Below are 17,078 nucleotides of genomic sequence, written 5' to 3'. Positions count from 1 at the left end.
ACAATGCGGATTTTCACGCCGATCATCCGGCAAAGAGCTACCTGGCGCTGAAAGTGAGGCATTGATTAAGCTCCTGCTGTTACAGGTCAGAGTATTCGGAGGTTCCTTTGCTGGCGCAAAGAGGACTTACTGAGATGGGCGAGGTGAGAAGAGATAAGAAGAAAGTTGCCCTTGTTTTTATCGTCAAGTGCTTTTAAATCTCTTCGTCTTTATACCTCTGCAGCGTTCTCTCCTATCCTCTTCATTTTTATCTCTGCCTGTCTGTCTGTCTGTCTGTATGTCTCTCTCTCCCTCTCTCTTTCTCTCTCTCCCCCTCTCTCTCTCTCTCTCTCTCTCTCTGTGCGTCTCTCTCTTTCCTTTTATCTCTCTCTCCCTCTCTTTGTCTTCCTCTTTTTCTCCCTCTTTCTCTCTCTCTCTCTCTCTCTCTCTCTCTCTCTCTCTCTCTCTCCTCTCTCTCTCTCTCTATCTCTCTCTCTCTCTCTCTCTCTCTCTCTCTCTCTCTCCTCTCTCTCTCTCTCTCTCTCGCTTTTTTCTCTCTCTCTTTCTCTTTCCCCCTGCCTCTCTCTCCCCCCTCTCTCCCTTCTTCTCTTCCTCTCTATGCACGCCTAAAGGCTGCTAGCTCTGCGACAGCTGGACCGACAATGCCGCGGCCGAATTCCCTGCACCGCGTCATTGTCGGCGTATCAAGCCTCTCCGCTTCTTCCTGCCCGTCAGATCATACCCTCAAGCTGACCCTCTATCACACTAATCCATCCTCCGTCTTCATTTGGAGAGAACCTTTTCTTCTCCGCCGTCGGCGGCAAGGTCTTCTCAGCGGATGATGCAAACAGCCCACGGGACGCTGGCGCCATTGATCCCTTTTCTCCCTCCTCCCCGAAGACGCGAACTTCATCATTCATAAAACAGCTGGCGGAGACCTGTCTATTGCCGGCCGCAAGAACGCTGCCCGAAACGGACGGGGCTGATGAACGATGCCGGGGGAATATGTGCGTGTGTGCGTGCGTGTATGTGCGTGTGTGTGTGTGCGTGTCTATACTGCAGATTGCGAAATGACTTGTATATTTAGCCACGGGGGGTGATCATTTTCTGATCTTGCGCCTGAATTTTGCCCTTTTGGGTATAGCCTACATCCAAGCTGAGCTATCTATGATATAAGCCCATCATCCATACGTCGCATAAGCAGTGTCCTGTCTGACTTGAAAGAGTTGGAGAGAAACAGGGGAAGAGGGAGAGGGGGAGAGGGGAAGGGAAAGGGGAGTGGAGGAAGAGGGAGAGGGGGAGGAAGAGGAGGAGAAGGGGGAGGGAGAGGGAGAGGATGAGGGTAAGGGAGAGGAGAGGGGTGGACGGAAGGGATAGAACCGAAGCCAACGCCACTTACCATGACTTTACCTTTGGTGCGCCTCGCCTATATGCCCCATACCACCAGCGTTCATAGGTCACGCTAAGTTTTGCCCCTGGCGCCCCATATCTGTAGCTTGGCCCGGGAGTCTGACTCGCGCTCCCTCCCCCTTCTGCCGGCTGGGTCCGGCTGCCATCGCCGATATGAGTTAGCAGGTGGTGTAACTTCGTTACTTGGACCGCTTCCTGAAGTTGGATCCGCGTGTGACGAGCGACGCGGTTTTGAAACTGAAATTGGATAGCTCGCCGCGCGTAGAACGGTGCATGATGCGTACATTTGTTTTACTTGTGCACCAAATTTCACCTCAGTTTAATGTGGTTGTGCTGATGTATCAGTTCGCCGTACGATGGCCGCATTTCGCTGAGAGTCAGCCAGCTTCAGAGGATGTGCGAGGTCTATGAGCGGCCCCCCAGAGCCACTGTATGCAAGTCTCGTAACACTGGATAGACTTATTAAGCTGAGCATTTGTGAACATATCATCAAAAAAGCGCGCGCTTTTAGTCTGATCTTATCCGTTCTTACATGTTTATTCCAAATATTGCCTCAAATTTTAAGTTCCAGAAGTTTAATCTTCACTGGATATCTAAGGTTTACAATTTATATATTTTTTGCGTGTAAAGGCAACTTAGGACCAATCAAATTGGACTAGTTGTCATTGGTGCAGCTTCTTGCCCGGAGTTCGTCGTGAAGGAGTTCAACTGGAATAACATCCAGACAGGTGAGACACAATACACGGTTTACGGCAATTGGCATCTCAATTAGTTTCACGGGATTTTTACGAGACAAGAGACCGTGCCGAGAATAAAACATAAAAGAAAGATGGGTAACTTTATGACCTGGTGGCCTTCTGATCTGCTTTGTCATGTCACAAGTTCTCTGCTCTCATGGCTTACTTTCGCTTCAGATAACAACCGTATGCCCACGTTGGCGTGTTATTGCGTGGAAATTAAGTGCATTAAGCACCCTGTCTTCGGCCGCAATTTTCGCCATGGATAGCACATGGTATGGAAACAAGATGAACAAACTGGGTCACTCCCAGTTTGACCTAATGCCATGTGACAGTTCCGGACCGTTTCCATCGTGTAATCAAGCTGGGGGAAGAGCTATGAATCAAGTTGAGTGTACAGGAGATGGAAGGACAGCTTATTGACGAAAAGCTTGTCTCCATACATTATTTCTCGGCGCACTGCAGTCATCCCACAAAAAGACAAGACTGTGTGTGAAACAAACCAAAACAACAAAAAATAACACACCCGAAAAAACAAGACGGCTATGCCAGTGAATGAACTGTCAGCGGCAGCGCTAGTTGCAAGCTGGTGACGGCTGTGCCGGTTGAGGAGCTGGAGGCAGCGGTTCTGATCGAGCAGCTGGCGGTGGCTGTGCCGGTCAAGGAGCTGTCGCCATTAGCTCTAGTTCTAAGCTGGCGGCAGCGGTGCCGGTTGGGCAACTGACAACGGCGATGCACTGTTTAGGATGTCTCCTCATCTGTTATCTAGTGTTCCGTAACTGAGTGATTGCGCTTTTCGCGCGGTCTATTCCCGTTTATGAGGATTGATGGGCCTACCCAAATCTAGATCACCTCGTTATCCATCTTGCTGATGCAGCATTTTGTGGAGACATGCTTTTCGCTGACGTTTCGTCCTTTCCACTCCTCTAGCCTCAACTGCATGTCTTTTCGCACAACCTGATGGCGCATTGGAAGCTATTTTGATGGTTGGCTACAGGTTGATATGGGAGGCAGTCTCATCTCGTTATAAAACGACGTGCCTTCCATGGCGAAGATTGCGACCGAAGAGGGGGCATCCAATGCGCTTAATTTTCACGCAAACACGCCCCATATAGAAGACACTGATGTTACACAAAGTGACTACAAACAATGAAAGCAGAAACAACAAAAATGGACGTGCTGAATCAGGATCGGAAAGCAAACAGCTTCATGAAATTTTCGTTTTCTTTCTTTGCGATGTCCTTCGGTATTATCTTTCGTTGCTTTTTGCAACAATCCCCTTGTTTCTGAAAGAAATGCTTATCGCCGATATCTGAAGAAAATCGTTCCTAGTCTGTTTGCATATGGCTCCAAATGACCTCTTTCACTGGTGAAGAAGTTGTGCCGATGATAGCCATTCACCGCACAGGACAGCTATAGGAGCGACGCATACCGTACGCTCTGGAATTGCGATAATGGCTATCTTTAGAATGACCTCACGAGGCAATGAAAAGGAGTAAAACACTCAGCTTGTCTCTCACATCACTGCAATGAATCTTTGTTTCCGAAAAGAAATGTTCATTTATTTCGTCGGCCTAGTCTGTATATGCCTTAGTCGCCGTTACATTAAAAAAGCAAGCTCAAATTGAAAAAATAAGGCCGTCAGTGGCGGTCAAATTCTTTAGAGAACTGCAAAATTTGAGGCAATATTCAGAATCAGCGCATCAGAGGACACCAGAGAACATTTCACGAGCGCGACTTACCGTAAAAATATTCAGAAATTGTAAGCCTTGTTCGTGTATAAAGCAACTGTAAAAAGCACACATGCCACAATGGCATCCTTGGCGTTTGAGAGCTGCGCTGCAAATTACGCATTGCTTTTGCGGCGTTTGCTAAACTGGCACTGGGCTGAAGACATGATTTGTGCCAAACCACGTCTCTAAGATTAAAGGAAACAAATCAAAGCTACAGGGATTTAAAAGAATTGGGAATAAGGGGAACAATCAGATTTTGAGATGATATATTGAATAATACATTGTGAAAACATGCTTTCTGTGCACAAAATTTAAGGGAGCAAAAGGGACGCGTCCGCTTCTTTCGGTGGTTACACTCATGTTGTTGAAGCTGTCCCCCATGTTGCAGAGAGTGGTACGCGAGATGAACCGGCTGGGCATGCTGGTGGACCTGAGCCATGCCAGCACGCAGACGGTGCGCGACGCTCTGGCCGTGTCGCGCGCGCCTCTTATGTTCTCGCACTCGGCGGCGCACGCGCTCTGCAACATCTCCCGCAACGTACCTGACTTCATCCTGCAACAGCTGGTGAGCACGCTGACGGGCGGCGAACAGCTGCCTGTCGCTGATGGACAGAGCGGCAGCTGAGCTAGTTAATCCTACTCCAGGAAAAGGGTGGTAGATTCCGTCTCCCCCGCCCCTGCTGGGATTTCAGAATGTCATGAAACCAAAGGGTGCTTGCTCCCCTTTTATGAAATCTGAATTTCAAACACAGCATTATTAAGGCTGACATTTTGAAACAGGAAATCCAAGGTGTATCCAGGAGATGCAAAACAGAGTGATAATGTATTAAAACGTGGTTTTGATTAGCGCATGCGGAGAAAACGGGGCGTGCTGCTTTGCTGTCTTACCAGAAATAAAACAGGAAAACCTCCCCAAAAATAACACAGGCGGAGGCAGGTTGTTTGTTGTAGTGGTGTAAAGGAAGGCTAAATGAGTAGTGGATATAACTGTTGGTAAATATTATATCGCTAAGTATTGGAAAACAAAGATGCGGGGATCGGTTCTATGCGGTACTCACCCTTCTTGCCAGGATGGGAGACTGGCGACGCTATAAGGCCTCAGCAGCTGAGGGCGCCGTAAAGCCCCAATGCCAACAACCGTCCAAGGGCCAGACGGATCTCCCAGCTCTATGTGCACCCCGGGCTCCGCCGGTCGCCCACGGGCCGTTCAGGGGCCAGACCGATCTCCCGGCTCTCTGTGAGCCCCAGGCTCTGCTGGCCGCCCACGGGCCGTTTAAGCTGATTAGGGCCCTTCTGGCTGCTGAGGGGCACTCTGGCTTTGAGGAGTCTCTAGTGGATGAGGTCCGCTCTGACCGCTGAGGGGCGCTCTGACTATGAGGAGTCTCTGGTAGGTGAGGTCCGCTCTGAACGCTTAGAGGCGCCCTGGCTATGAGGAGTCTCTAGTAGGTGAGCTCCGCTCTGACCGCTTAGGGACACTGGTTATGAGGAGTCTCTGGTAGGTGAGTTCCGCTCTGACCGCTTAGGAGCACTCTGGCTATGAGGAGTCTGGTAGGTGAGGTCCGCTCTGACCGCTTAGGGACAGTCTGATTATGAGGAGTCTCTGGTAGGTGAGGTCCGCTCTGACCGCTTAGGGACACTCTGGTTATGAGGAGTCTCTGGTAGGTGAGGTCCGCTCTGACCGCTTAGGGAAACTCTGGCTATGGGGAGTCTCTGGTAGGTGAGGTCCGCTCTGACCTCTTGGGGACTTAACTGCCCGCCTAAGCTCCCTTGGTGGCGGATGGAAACCGTTGATAAATCCTCTAGCCGTGGGAGTACTCGTTTGATTGCTGGTGACCAACGGTCGCTCAGCGACGCATTTGGTCGCCAGTGTATATAACTGTATCTTCAAGACCCTTTTGGCATTCGTTTTTGCGTCACCGAGGGGTCCTCCTACCACCCGAAAGTTTTATGGCTGCTCGTGGGTCCCTCCGACCGCTCAAGAACACTGAGAGTCTAGGGCTAATATTAATCACTCAGGGTTCTGGTGTCTGCTCCATGCCACACTGACCACTCAGGAGCCTTTTAGCTGGTCACCGACTCGTTCACTGCTGAGGATTCACTCTGGCAACTGAAAAGCCCTCTGCCGCTGTGATAAGCCTCTGGCTCCGCAGCGTTCCATGGTCCGTTCAAAGCGCTTTGAAGCCTGCTGAGTCCGCGTGACCCGCTCAGAGCTCTTCATGTCCGTATGGACCTCTGGGTTCTCGTGGCCGTTTTAGCTGCAGAGGGCCCGTGTTCTCGCTCAAAGGCCACCCTGTTATGTAACGGCATCTCAGCTGCTTTCAAAAGCGGTTCAATCTTACACATCACCCTGCTGATGCGTAAAGGAGTCACGTCTGTTGACAAGTGAGCAGACATGTTGGAGCCCTGGATCGGCAAGTGAAATCCGAATGCGGTGAAATATGACTGGCTTTTGACCCCCTAAAAATGGTTAGAGATCACCACACTTGATCAATTTCTGTTCTAAACTGCTTGGATGAAATGTTGCTGTTGAAAGCGGTGCTGCTGATAATCACGTGAGTCCTGCAACTTCCACACACCTTCGGTGCGTAAAACACATTGAAGTATGCTCATGTTCAAACCACTCATTTGTTCCCGGTTTTAGTGGCATAAAACTAAAAAACACTCAGCCTATTGCCAAAAAGCTACAAACTCACGAGACCAATAAATATAAAATCTCACGCCTTCGGTGGGTTCGAATTGAGCTTGTTGAGACGTTCCATACGTAAAGGTTAACAGGGACGGCTAAAACTGACGATAATTGGGGTGAAATCTTAAAGCTTAAGCGAACTTTCGTGGACCTTCGGTCCGTTAAAATATCTATTATTCTTGTAACGTTGGTTTGCTGCCCTATCTCACTGCTTTTTTGGGCGTGAACTAAGAATCGAAAGAACTCGCGCTTTTTCAAAAACAGTCCTGCCACCTGCCTTTCCGTGACCTCAATTCATCATTCTGCCGGCACGCCTCATCGCCTTTTGCCCAGCACTTTCGCAGTCACATTCACCTCAATCTAAGTCCAACCTGAACCCAACATATTCCTTCTTCCTTTCCAGGCAGCGCAAAAACCCCTTTTGACCTGCACATTTTGCCCAGTGGTTTGACTGCTGGGGCGTGGCAAAAGGCACCCACCAGACAACATATGTCGCGCCAGGATTGAAACGTGTCTGAGGTATGATGGAGGGTATGATGATGTTTGGGATGGGGTTCGAAACGCGCATGTGGTTTTCATAAATGAATATGAGATCGGGGGCCCATGCGTTGGGCGTCATCCCCAAGTGTTGCCTACCACGTCATCCCCAAGTGTTGCCTACCACTGGCTCGAATTCTGCGATGTTTTCAGACGTCTTCGCAGCTTATATTGGTGTCGTCATTATAGTTGGGCTTTATAGAGTTGTGGTGTCGTTCGATCAACAGTGCAGAAATGACAATGTTTCAGTTTCTCTGCATCTGTTCCGCTTGAAATATCAATACTTAATTACGTCATACTCTGCGAAATATTCCTAGGCACGTTCCGGAATTAAACCTCTCAAAAAATGAGACACAAATAATGAGTTTCTAGTTGTTGGTTCAGTGGCTGTCCAGAAAACGAAACCCTGAACGTTTATTCCCTGGTAAGCCCATCCTTTCACTGGAGTAAATATGCTAGACAATAAAACGAGTTGGCTATTAGAGTTGATCATTCAGTACCGCTCTTTATTTTTGTTCGAAAAAATTGGCCTGCTTGGATTTTTTCCGGGTTCAGTGTAGTTCTGTCACGCTTTTCCATGTCCTGGTTGCCAATTCACCGCCCCCCCCCCCCCCCACCCATCCCTCCATCTCCATCATTGGTAATTTGCACTCAAGAACCAGTGATGGTACTGTACCATGACGTGATTCCAGGCTCTTCAAGGTGGCATCGTCATGATCAGCTTCTACAACCGCTTCCTGACCTGCGGGGACACGGCGACCTTGGATGATGTGATAGGTAAGCGTGGCCGGTGGCATATGGTTCTGACTTTAAGGGACCGAGTTAGCCATGAATGACATAGGTCTGTCACATACGCTGGAACCTCTCATCTTACATTTCCAAACTTCTGAGTGCATGAAGGTCCTAGCGTATGAAGTTTATTTTGCTAGCGTGTAAGGCTTGTGCCTCACAACATCCTCACTTTTACGATTTTTCAACTGGCGGCGCGAGCAAGCACATTTCATGCCAGTAAGATGGTTAGTGTTGGTCTGCAGTGCTATATGCGCTGGACGTACATTTCCATTGGTTGGTGAACATCTGTCTACGATATAAGATGAGTTGGGCGGAGAATATTCAAACAATTCAGAAAGTTAAAGATTCCAACCGCATTATCACAATAACGCTACTAGGTTTAAAGTCTCAGAGTCCTGTCGATTCTGCAAATTGGGAAAATCGGACTGTTTTAATGAATACTTGACAATTGCGAGTGTTTCGTGGCTTGGTAATGCCAGAAGTCTGCAGCCAGACTCCCAGATGCAGTCGCACAATATGCACGTTATTGAAAGTGATGTATTTCAAATTCGCCTCTGCTTCCCAGTAACTTTTGCTCTCCACTTCTAAAACGAGATTCAGATTATTTTACATGTCTGGGGTGGGCCTGAACCACTGTCGAATGTTTTTTTGCGTCTGCCCTGCGCGATACCCATAGCCCATACCAGTGATTTACGCAGCGTGGGGTAATAAGACTGTTGTTACAAAGAAGGATGTAACCATATAAGGGCTGCAACAAATATGTGCCTTCGCAGGCACAGGAATTGCGAAGACACGCTAAGGCTCACGTCTCTCTGAGTATGGTCTTTGAGCCCTCTTCCACCATAAAATTATGGCCGTTTGGGAGAAAACAAAAAAAGTTCAGCAAAGCCCTTGTTCCAAGACTAAAAGACAGACCCGATTGCTTGTTCAATTTCTTTGATTGGTGGAGCAATTTGACTTTTTATATCTTAAACTAATAGACTGTTGGGGCCAAGTTTACCGTTGAGGGTGACAAACCCACTACTGGGGGCCATCTCAACGTTGGGAGGTGGGGTAGAGATGGGGATGGGGGGGGGGGCAAGTGACAAGAAGCGGAAAAATATGAGAGAAACGTTGAACAACCGGAGTGACGACGTTGAAATGGCGCGGTCGGGCGCTTAAAGGCTCTGCATCAAAAGGCTCATTTATACAACTTCAGCAATAAGTTCATTTATAAACAAGTCAATTTGCTCGCCCAGGACCAACGATAGGTGAAGAAAGGGTGCGTTTTACTTTACAAAAAGCGCAATGTGCAGTTCCTTTGATAGGGACACGCGTGGTATCCAGGCACGTAAATGCCAGCGTCGCGTACGCGCAATCATTGTCATAAAAAGGCACGGAGATGCTCGCAAAAATGTGTGTCGCTGCGAGCATATCTGGAAGAGATTATACGTGACGTCGTGTAGAATATGGCATTCTCGGTGCGCTGCGAAAACATCCTTAGACTCGCTCGCTGGTCAATGTAGGCTACAATTACCTGCATATTACATCCCCATCAGTTGTGGAAATCTGCATCATGGTAATGTAGAGTTTGTCTTTTTCTGCCTGCGTTTTTTCATGTGTACATAAACCTACACAGAAGGAATGTTAACTGGGGCTATTACGTACGATATGTGTCACACTTATTGCGATTGTCATTAATTTTCAAAGCGTGTGTCTCATTAAGATTTGTGTCGTGTTTCCTTCTGCAGTCTCTTCCGATATTTGTATCGGTACACAGGTGCGCGTCAAAAATTTCAGTTCAGCATATGGTGTTGACTATATCTTCGATAAAGATCCGAAGGTTACTCACAGCAGGCTATGTGGCATGTAAACAAATGTTTTGGACATACCGTGCTCAGTTTTTGTTTCCGTGGAAATATTGCTTAACCAATTAGCGGCAACTCACGTTTTTTGTGGCACTGGTAAATGTGGAGGACGCTACTGGAGCGGCACAAACCTAATTATTGGATGGCATGTGTTTGCTATCCTTGCACGTCGTATCACAAACGGCGCAGTGAGAACCACCATGGAATAAAAAATTGCTAGTGGTGAGACGGAAATGTAGACTATTTCCAAGTTGTTGTGCTTTATTTATGACGTGCTATTGTGTAATGTATTCATTTACGGAGGGAAAAAACCTATGACAGTCTGACTTCCTTTTTTTGTATACATTCCTTCCCATTAATAATTTAGCGCTCGCACTCGCCGAGCAATCGGCGAGTGCTGTAAAGAGTGTAGTTGAGTGTAGCTGTAAAGACATGCTTTAGACTACATCGTTTCCATGACGGAAATAATGGAGTTTTGGTTCTTTTTTTAAAGATTTGATCCGAACCCTTTGAATGGATGGATTTCCGGGACCAGAGCTCACGCTAAGCAGTGCTTGTTGTGTGAGCCCTGACCCCTACCATCCGATCGTGCAATTCTATGTCAACGGCAGAATTTGGTGGCGAAAGCTTACGTGCCGCAGTGCTCGGCACGGTCCGTCTTGCCCTCTGACGTCAACTGACCTTTAGCGCGACCGCTGCCACCGGCCGCAGGCCATACCTGTCAAGGGCAAATGGCGAGCGCCCTAAAGCGACTCGAACCCACCCCGCCACGGGTGGGCGCATCGGAAGGCAGGCGCTCTAACCAACTGAGCCACCGGGACGGACAAAATTTACATTACAATTCATTTACATTATAGTTCTAATGCATGGAGAATTCCTCTTCAATGTGTCAACTTTTACATAACCTTAATGATTTGAATAAATCATGGATGCTGCTGAGTAAGAAAGCAATTTTCAGCGTCGCAAATGTTGCTCGTTTGGAGCCCCGTAATTACGCAATCTACCGTGATGACCTGCCGCTTCTGGCACCGCGTGTATACAACGCTGCTGCGGTAACAAGCGTGGGCTGAGTGGTGCTTGTTTGTTCCAGCTCACATTGAGCGGGTGAGGAAGATGGCCGGGGTAGACCATGTTGGCCTTGGAGCCGGCTACGACGGAATCAACCTGTGAGTCTAGTTGACCATCTCCGCATCGCACATGTTGCAGCGTATTCGATGATCTGGAATGCTGATGTTTTTCAAGGTCTCACTCTTGTTTGACTTCATGTCTAAAGGGTCGTTCACACCCTTAAAGACTGGCTGCAGAATCCACTGCAGATTCTGCGATTGCCGGCTGTTGCGGACAAGAGGTGCCACTTTTAAGTCGACAGACCCGCAACCTGCGAGCAAAAAGTGCTCAACAGTGGTATTCCTGCCGGCGGCACCACCCGACGAGCACAGAATCTGCTGCCGATGCTGCTGACATCGGGTACTGATTAGCGATACCACTTTTGAGCTGTTTTCACCTGCTAATTCCGGGTCTGTGGGCATAAATATGACACCTCTAGTCAACGACAACTATTGACTGCAGAACCTGCAGAGGACTCTGCAGCCAGCTCACAAGGTGTGAGCGTGGCTTCAGTTCCGCTGCCGCCGTGTCATGAAGAGGCTTGTTCAGAGGCGGTTGTCGTGCTGATCAATGTAGGCCCAGTCGTTTTCCCAATTTTAGGAATTGATTTTACTGATGTGGATCTGGTTTTTGTGAACTGTTTTAGGTGCGCAACTCGCTAAGAAAATCTGCCCTTTTCAATGCCTTTTGAGAAATATCTTGGTGCTATTTAATCAGTTGAGTGGTACAATATTTTTACTGAACGTGGCAGCTTCGAACTGGCTCAAACCCTAAATTCTACTACACATAGTTCCAAAACATTACATTTTGAATCATTTTAACCCATATTAAATCAGCTGTTCGTTACGCACACCGTTTCAGAGTGTCACGTCCTATCCCGTCCCCCATTTTGTGAGGTGGTGTTCTTCTTAATCCTGCAGTGCCTGTCGATCGACTGGGCCCCTCCCCCCCCCCAGCCCCATCCCCTGACAGGACGGTCTCCTGGTCCACGCGCAGTGCCAGAGTGCAGTCCGCACCCCCCCCCCCCCCTCTACGCCGTTCAGCCAGTAAGCCACAGTGACCTCTACAGAGTGCCTGAGGGTTTGTCGGACCCCTCGTCGTACCCGGCCCTGGTGGCGCGCCTCCTCTCTCGGCCCGGCTGGTCGGAGGACGACGTCAAGCGGCTGGTCGGCCACAACTTCCTCAGGGTCCTCAGGAGGGTTGAACAGGTGCGCATCAGGCAGGAGAAGTGTCAGCTTTGGGAACACTTGTAGATTTGTTTGGGCAATATGGCAACGTTTTAACTGACAGGCTGGCCACGTGACACAAAATAGGGTAAGTTGCGAGTCAACTCTGAAAGCATGTGTTCATATGATAGAAGTAAGGCCAACAAGTAATATATTTCGATGTTGACATTTTTGGAATGTGAATGTTTTGTGAGGGAAAGCAAACTTGGAGAAAAGTGAATTGATGGAGTGGCTGAAAAATCTCCGATGTTGTGCAATATTTTATGGCTATTTCATTTGTCTTTTATGTCTCGTGCATATGTAATGATGCTATTGCGTTCTATGCATATTTAAAGGCTGTTAAATTAGCCCTTGTGTTGACTGCACGGCCGAGATTTCAAAAATAATCCTAGTTCTTCTGTGCTTGCCCTTGAGCCCTGAAGAAACCCTAAAGCGATCAATTTATAGTCATTTTCGGGCTTAGTTTTATACCATCAGCAAAGACTATTTAGTGCCCCTTACATTTATCGTAAATGTGCTAAAAATAATATCGGAGGTACAGAGGTGCAGGTTGTGTTGTATTTCTTGGTTAGCGCATATTAGTGGTGTTTTTATATATGGACCAAAATCACCCATTCAAAGCAACTGGAGCATTGCTAGATGCATCACATGCAGGCCTGGAAACCAATTGCGAGGTTCTCCGGTTAGCGGCCATTTTACACGGCCCCTAATTTGGACGTCACTGTTAACGTTCTTGTCGATGGCAGTCATTTCCTGCTGCAGCTTTTTGCTTCGTCTAATGGCGGCCATTTCGATGTGACCCTGTTCCGAGAATGTCGGTTCGCTTTCCGTCGGGCGTGCCTCCGACACGCTAAATCTCCGTTTTTCTGGCGCCGGGCGTGCTCTGTTCGGCCCGAACGGAACGAGGCTCAGAGCCAGAAGCTCCTTCTTGGCCACAGTCGTCGTGCGACGTGGTTTATAAACGCTAACTATCGCGTGAGATCCCCCGGTGGAAAAGCTTCCCAACAAAGGCGTTTTTGAGGTTTCGTAGGGCATTTAACCCATTGCAAGCTACGGAAAACGATTCGCTGTAGGGCCAGTAACTGTCACCAATAGCCATTCGATAAATCTGATTACAGCCTATTATGTTGTTGCAAGGGCCAACGACACGAGATGCTTGATCGCGTTATTTAGCTGCGCTGGATTGGGGTCCTGCAGACTTTGATGCCCGAATTGGCACTCGATGTCTTGGTATCAGCATTGATAATCAGCCTTTCTAAGCCTTTAACAGATCGGAGATGGCTAGCAGGGGCAAATAATGGCGGGAGCGTATCATGGCAGGGTAGAAAATTAATCCACATCAACTCAGTTATGCTAAGTGTCCCGACGAAAATTCACCAGTTTAAATGAAATCGCATTGCTTGAGTGCTGGAATCAGGGGAAGCCAGGAAAACCAACGGGTCGCGCTCACTGAGTATTTTAGAGTTGAAACTAGGTGAGCGACTGCAGCTTTATTCAGCGCGTGCATTATTGGTATTGGCTGGATGAATCTGCGCAGCGGTGGTGACGAAATACCAGGTTTGATTAAATTGTGCAGCTGTAAGAACACCCAGTTTAAATAAGTTTCAAAATTTTATAACTATGCAAACCTGGGGCATGCGCCCGTGCAGCTGTGTCCATTTAAATGAAGATTTTGCGAACAAACGCAGTGGTTTAATATCTCTGGATGAGCCTCGTACGTAGGCTATAGCAAAGATCGTGTTAATTCAAAATGAAGCTGAAAATGATGCTGCAATGCACTGTGGGGAAGCTGGTACCGTATTTCAATTCGTCATCATACTTAAACCGGCAACTCTTTCCACAAGCTTGTGGTGACAATCACGACCTTTTGCTTCAAAAGACATTGACGCACTCACCGTGAAATTAAAAAATCACAATATAAAATATATTGTGATTTTTATAAAATGTTTTATATTTTTTTTTTTAAATTTAAAAAAAAAATTGTAAAAAATTTCTATAAAATCACAAAAAAGGGATTTTAACTACGGCATACTATATTTTGGTCCCGGAAGTGGTTGTGGACATGAGAACAGCCAACAGAGCCATCAGCTTAATTTCCGCTGCAACGGACGCAGCATCGGTCTCTAATCCTGTGCACACCCCTGCTCAGATGTGACCTTGACCTACTGTTTCAGGTACGGGATCACCTCTCGTCGGAAGAGGCGGTCTCATTGGATGAGTTAAAGCCAATGAGCCGGCATCGCCTGAGCAACAACTGCACTTACGACATACGGCTTTAATGTTTTATGCCGTGCGCGTTGATCCCGTAAGCGAAGCTCAAACGCCATGTGTAGGAATGGTGCGGTAACCAATCAGAAATAGGAAATTCGTCATTTCGGTTTGGGAAGGAACCATCCAACAAGCCTCAGTTACTGGAGAGCTTTTTTGTTTAGCGGCCGACTATAAATCACGTTTCACATGGAGTGGGGAGGAGAGGGGGGGGGGGGGGCGGACTGTGCGTAACCAAATTGTAACAATGGCAGGGATGGTGTGGTGTTCGATAGCGTAACCTCACGCTCAGGTGTGGTTGCAAATCATTGAATATTTTTATTGACACCATTACGTCGAATAAATTTCGCATGCTCTCCTCACAAGCAGCATGTCCCTTTTTCTTTGACATCTAGTTTAATTTGAGACCAAACGGACGCTAGTTTTTGGAACGTTACGTTTATCCCAGCACATCAAGGGAAACGGGGTTTTCGCCCAGCGTACCACATGCGTAGCCAGAAGGGAAAAGTTTGAAAAGGCGCGGAAAGTGCGTGATGTAATTCATGGAGGGTCCCTGAGCGCCAGATGGTGTGAGACTGATGGTGAAATGAAGAACTTGGGTGGCCCGTGGGGCATTCAGTGATGGTTGTCATGGAAATACACTGATTTTTAATCACGAAAACACAATCACCAGCACACCGCTACAAGACAGTTACACGAGCCCATCAGCCATGAGCGCCTGAATGTGTGTGAGTATGAGCAAATCAAGTCAGTTTTGATTTGCGTACGTTGGCCAGACTGCATCAGAGCACTCGTTTTCTTTTCAAGCGCGTCGCGTTTCAGTGACAATAGATGTCTGAGGACCCACGGCCTGGAGGACGTCACGGATGGGAACAATCCACAGACGGTGAACCGATCCACGGGCGGATCGGTCGGATTGGATTGGATCGGATCGGATCGGAAAACTTGAGCAACATGCGGATTAGGACTCGACCGGATTTGAGAGCTTCCCTGTGAGCACTTACTGAACATGTTTCAACTTAATCAAACTTCAGATGACGCCAACTTAGAGGAAATACCCACTGCAAGGATCCTAGTAAAGGAGCTTTAATCATGCAGGAAGGGTATGTTCAGTTATAGATACTGAAATATGTCCTGGATGATTGAGCTAAACACGTCGATGTGCTGATTATTCCACAAAAAGTGGCTGCTAACAAATAATGACAGCAGCCTGAGAGGTGGTTACCAAACCATTACCTACCATTTATATGAAAGGCATAGTCAGCCGTGGCTGATCACTAACAATGTACCTAAAACAAAATGTACCTATAGAAATGAAAAATTTGTGCAGCACCAGCAAATCATGTCATTTTTATGCTCATACGATGGAAAAGCCGGCATCAAAGCCAACGTATTCTTTTGAAGTTGGGACAGCATTGTCAATCTGATGAAGACAGTTAGGTAGCATTTTATTCTTTGCATTCTGAATCAGCAGTCACCTGGCGTTGCAGCAAAAAGAGACAGCGTTCGAGGTTGCAACTATCTTAGTATTTTGTTCTTTGGTGCTGCCTTATCTATGTCCGTGATCCTTTCATAAGGCTTCGAGATCAAACTAAAATTAATGGCATCTTTCAACGTCACTAGATGCCTTACATTGGGTGCCATTCCAACGGGATATACGAGGAAAAGCTCGAAAAGTATACTAGCCCACCTCAGAACCGAAGGTAACGAAATTGTGTCAACATTTTTCGGTTGTCAAAGCTCTTGACGAATAGGCACGCTAAATAACAGAGATGTAGGCAGGCAATACGCTGCCACATTTTCCAAACGCATGTCTCACCCATTTACTTGGATGTTGCTCCGATACTGTCCCCAACAATACGGTTTACCAAGACGCGTACCAAACTTTTTCCGTGTGGCGTCAAATTTCCGTGTGGCGCTAAATGCGTCGAATATACACCTGGCGCACGAATTAACCGTAACGTTGCCTTAAAACATGGCGATCCGAGAAACTCATGATTCGTCTTCTGCCACCTACGTTCCACGAGGGATCATTGAATGGCGTTTTGAATTACATGTATATTATGATGAATAATCTATGTTGCTCAACCTGCGGTATATTCAGCAAGAGGTTACAAAGTGGCATGTTCGGTGTCAAAATGGCAAAACGGCTTCATAGCTGTCAAGAGCGTTCGACCGATCACCGCTGTGTGCTGAGAACGAGTGTGACTTCGACCTACGATATTACGTCACTGAAACAATTTGAATCGAACATCCGAAGGATATGCATTGTTTACTTTTTAAGGTCACCTTTAGCTCAGATTCTTCGCTAAGATTTATGGTGTCGATGCAGTTATTTAACTCGATTTTTGCTATTTTCTATAATTTCAAGTTCAATTAGGACAGTATGCATACAGTGACAGGACAGCATGCATACAGGAGGGCATGCATACCCGGCCAGCCTTTTTTCCCTGAAATTCAATGAGCCACCATTGATTAACATTGTCGGGATTCATACAACAAACATGCATAGCTTATGCGTGTTTGTGATATGAATGCTGCAATATTACAAACACGGATAAGCGACGCAAAGTAGCGTAAATGTGCCGATATGCCGTAGGTAAAGGGGTATCTATATGTATAAGGTACTTCACCGATACCTATCGCAGACATAGATCACTGTATAAGATACAAGTTATCAGCTCACGTAAAAAATGCAGGTTTCCAATGGCGTCACTCGGGCCGAAGGCAAAGCACGATATTTAAAATGTGTGTGG

The 17,078-nt window shown here is 47.3% G+C and overlaps 1 protein-coding gene across 1 annotated transcript in view; it reads left to right on the top strand.

Annotated features, from left to right (window-relative positions):
• The window catches only part of LOC119099272 (dipeptidase 1), a 31,456-nt gene extending 16,960 nt beyond the window's left edge, over window positions 1–14,496 (top strand). The window contains exons 5-10 of the mRNA XM_037222397.1: window positions 805–846; window positions 4,230–4,424; window positions 7,775–7,859; window positions 10,812–10,887; window positions 11,898–12,036; window positions 14,229–14,496. Coding sequence (XP_037078292.1) covers window positions 805–846; window positions 4,230–4,424; window positions 7,775–7,859; window positions 10,812–10,887; window positions 11,898–12,036; window positions 14,229–14,333 — 642 coding nt within the window. The 3' untranslated portion in view covers window positions 14,334–14,496. The remainder of the gene's footprint in view (window positions 1–804; window positions 847–4,229; window positions 4,425–7,774; window positions 7,860–10,811; window positions 10,888–11,897; window positions 12,037–14,228) is intronic.
• Window positions 14,497–17,078: the final 2,582 nt, after the last annotated feature.

This window comes from Pollicipes pollicipes, unplaced genomic scaffold (genome assembly GCF_011947565.3).
Source record: "Pollicipes pollicipes isolate AB1234 unplaced genomic scaffold, Ppol_2.1 Scaffold_4740;HRSCAF=5597_pilon_pilon_pilon, whole genome shotgun sequence".
NCBI classification, from domain to species: domain Eukaryota; kingdom Metazoa; phylum Arthropoda; class Thecostraca; order Pollicipedomorpha; family Pollicipedidae; genus Pollicipes; species Pollicipes pollicipes.
This window is presented reverse-complemented; position numbering and strand designations above follow the sequence as displayed.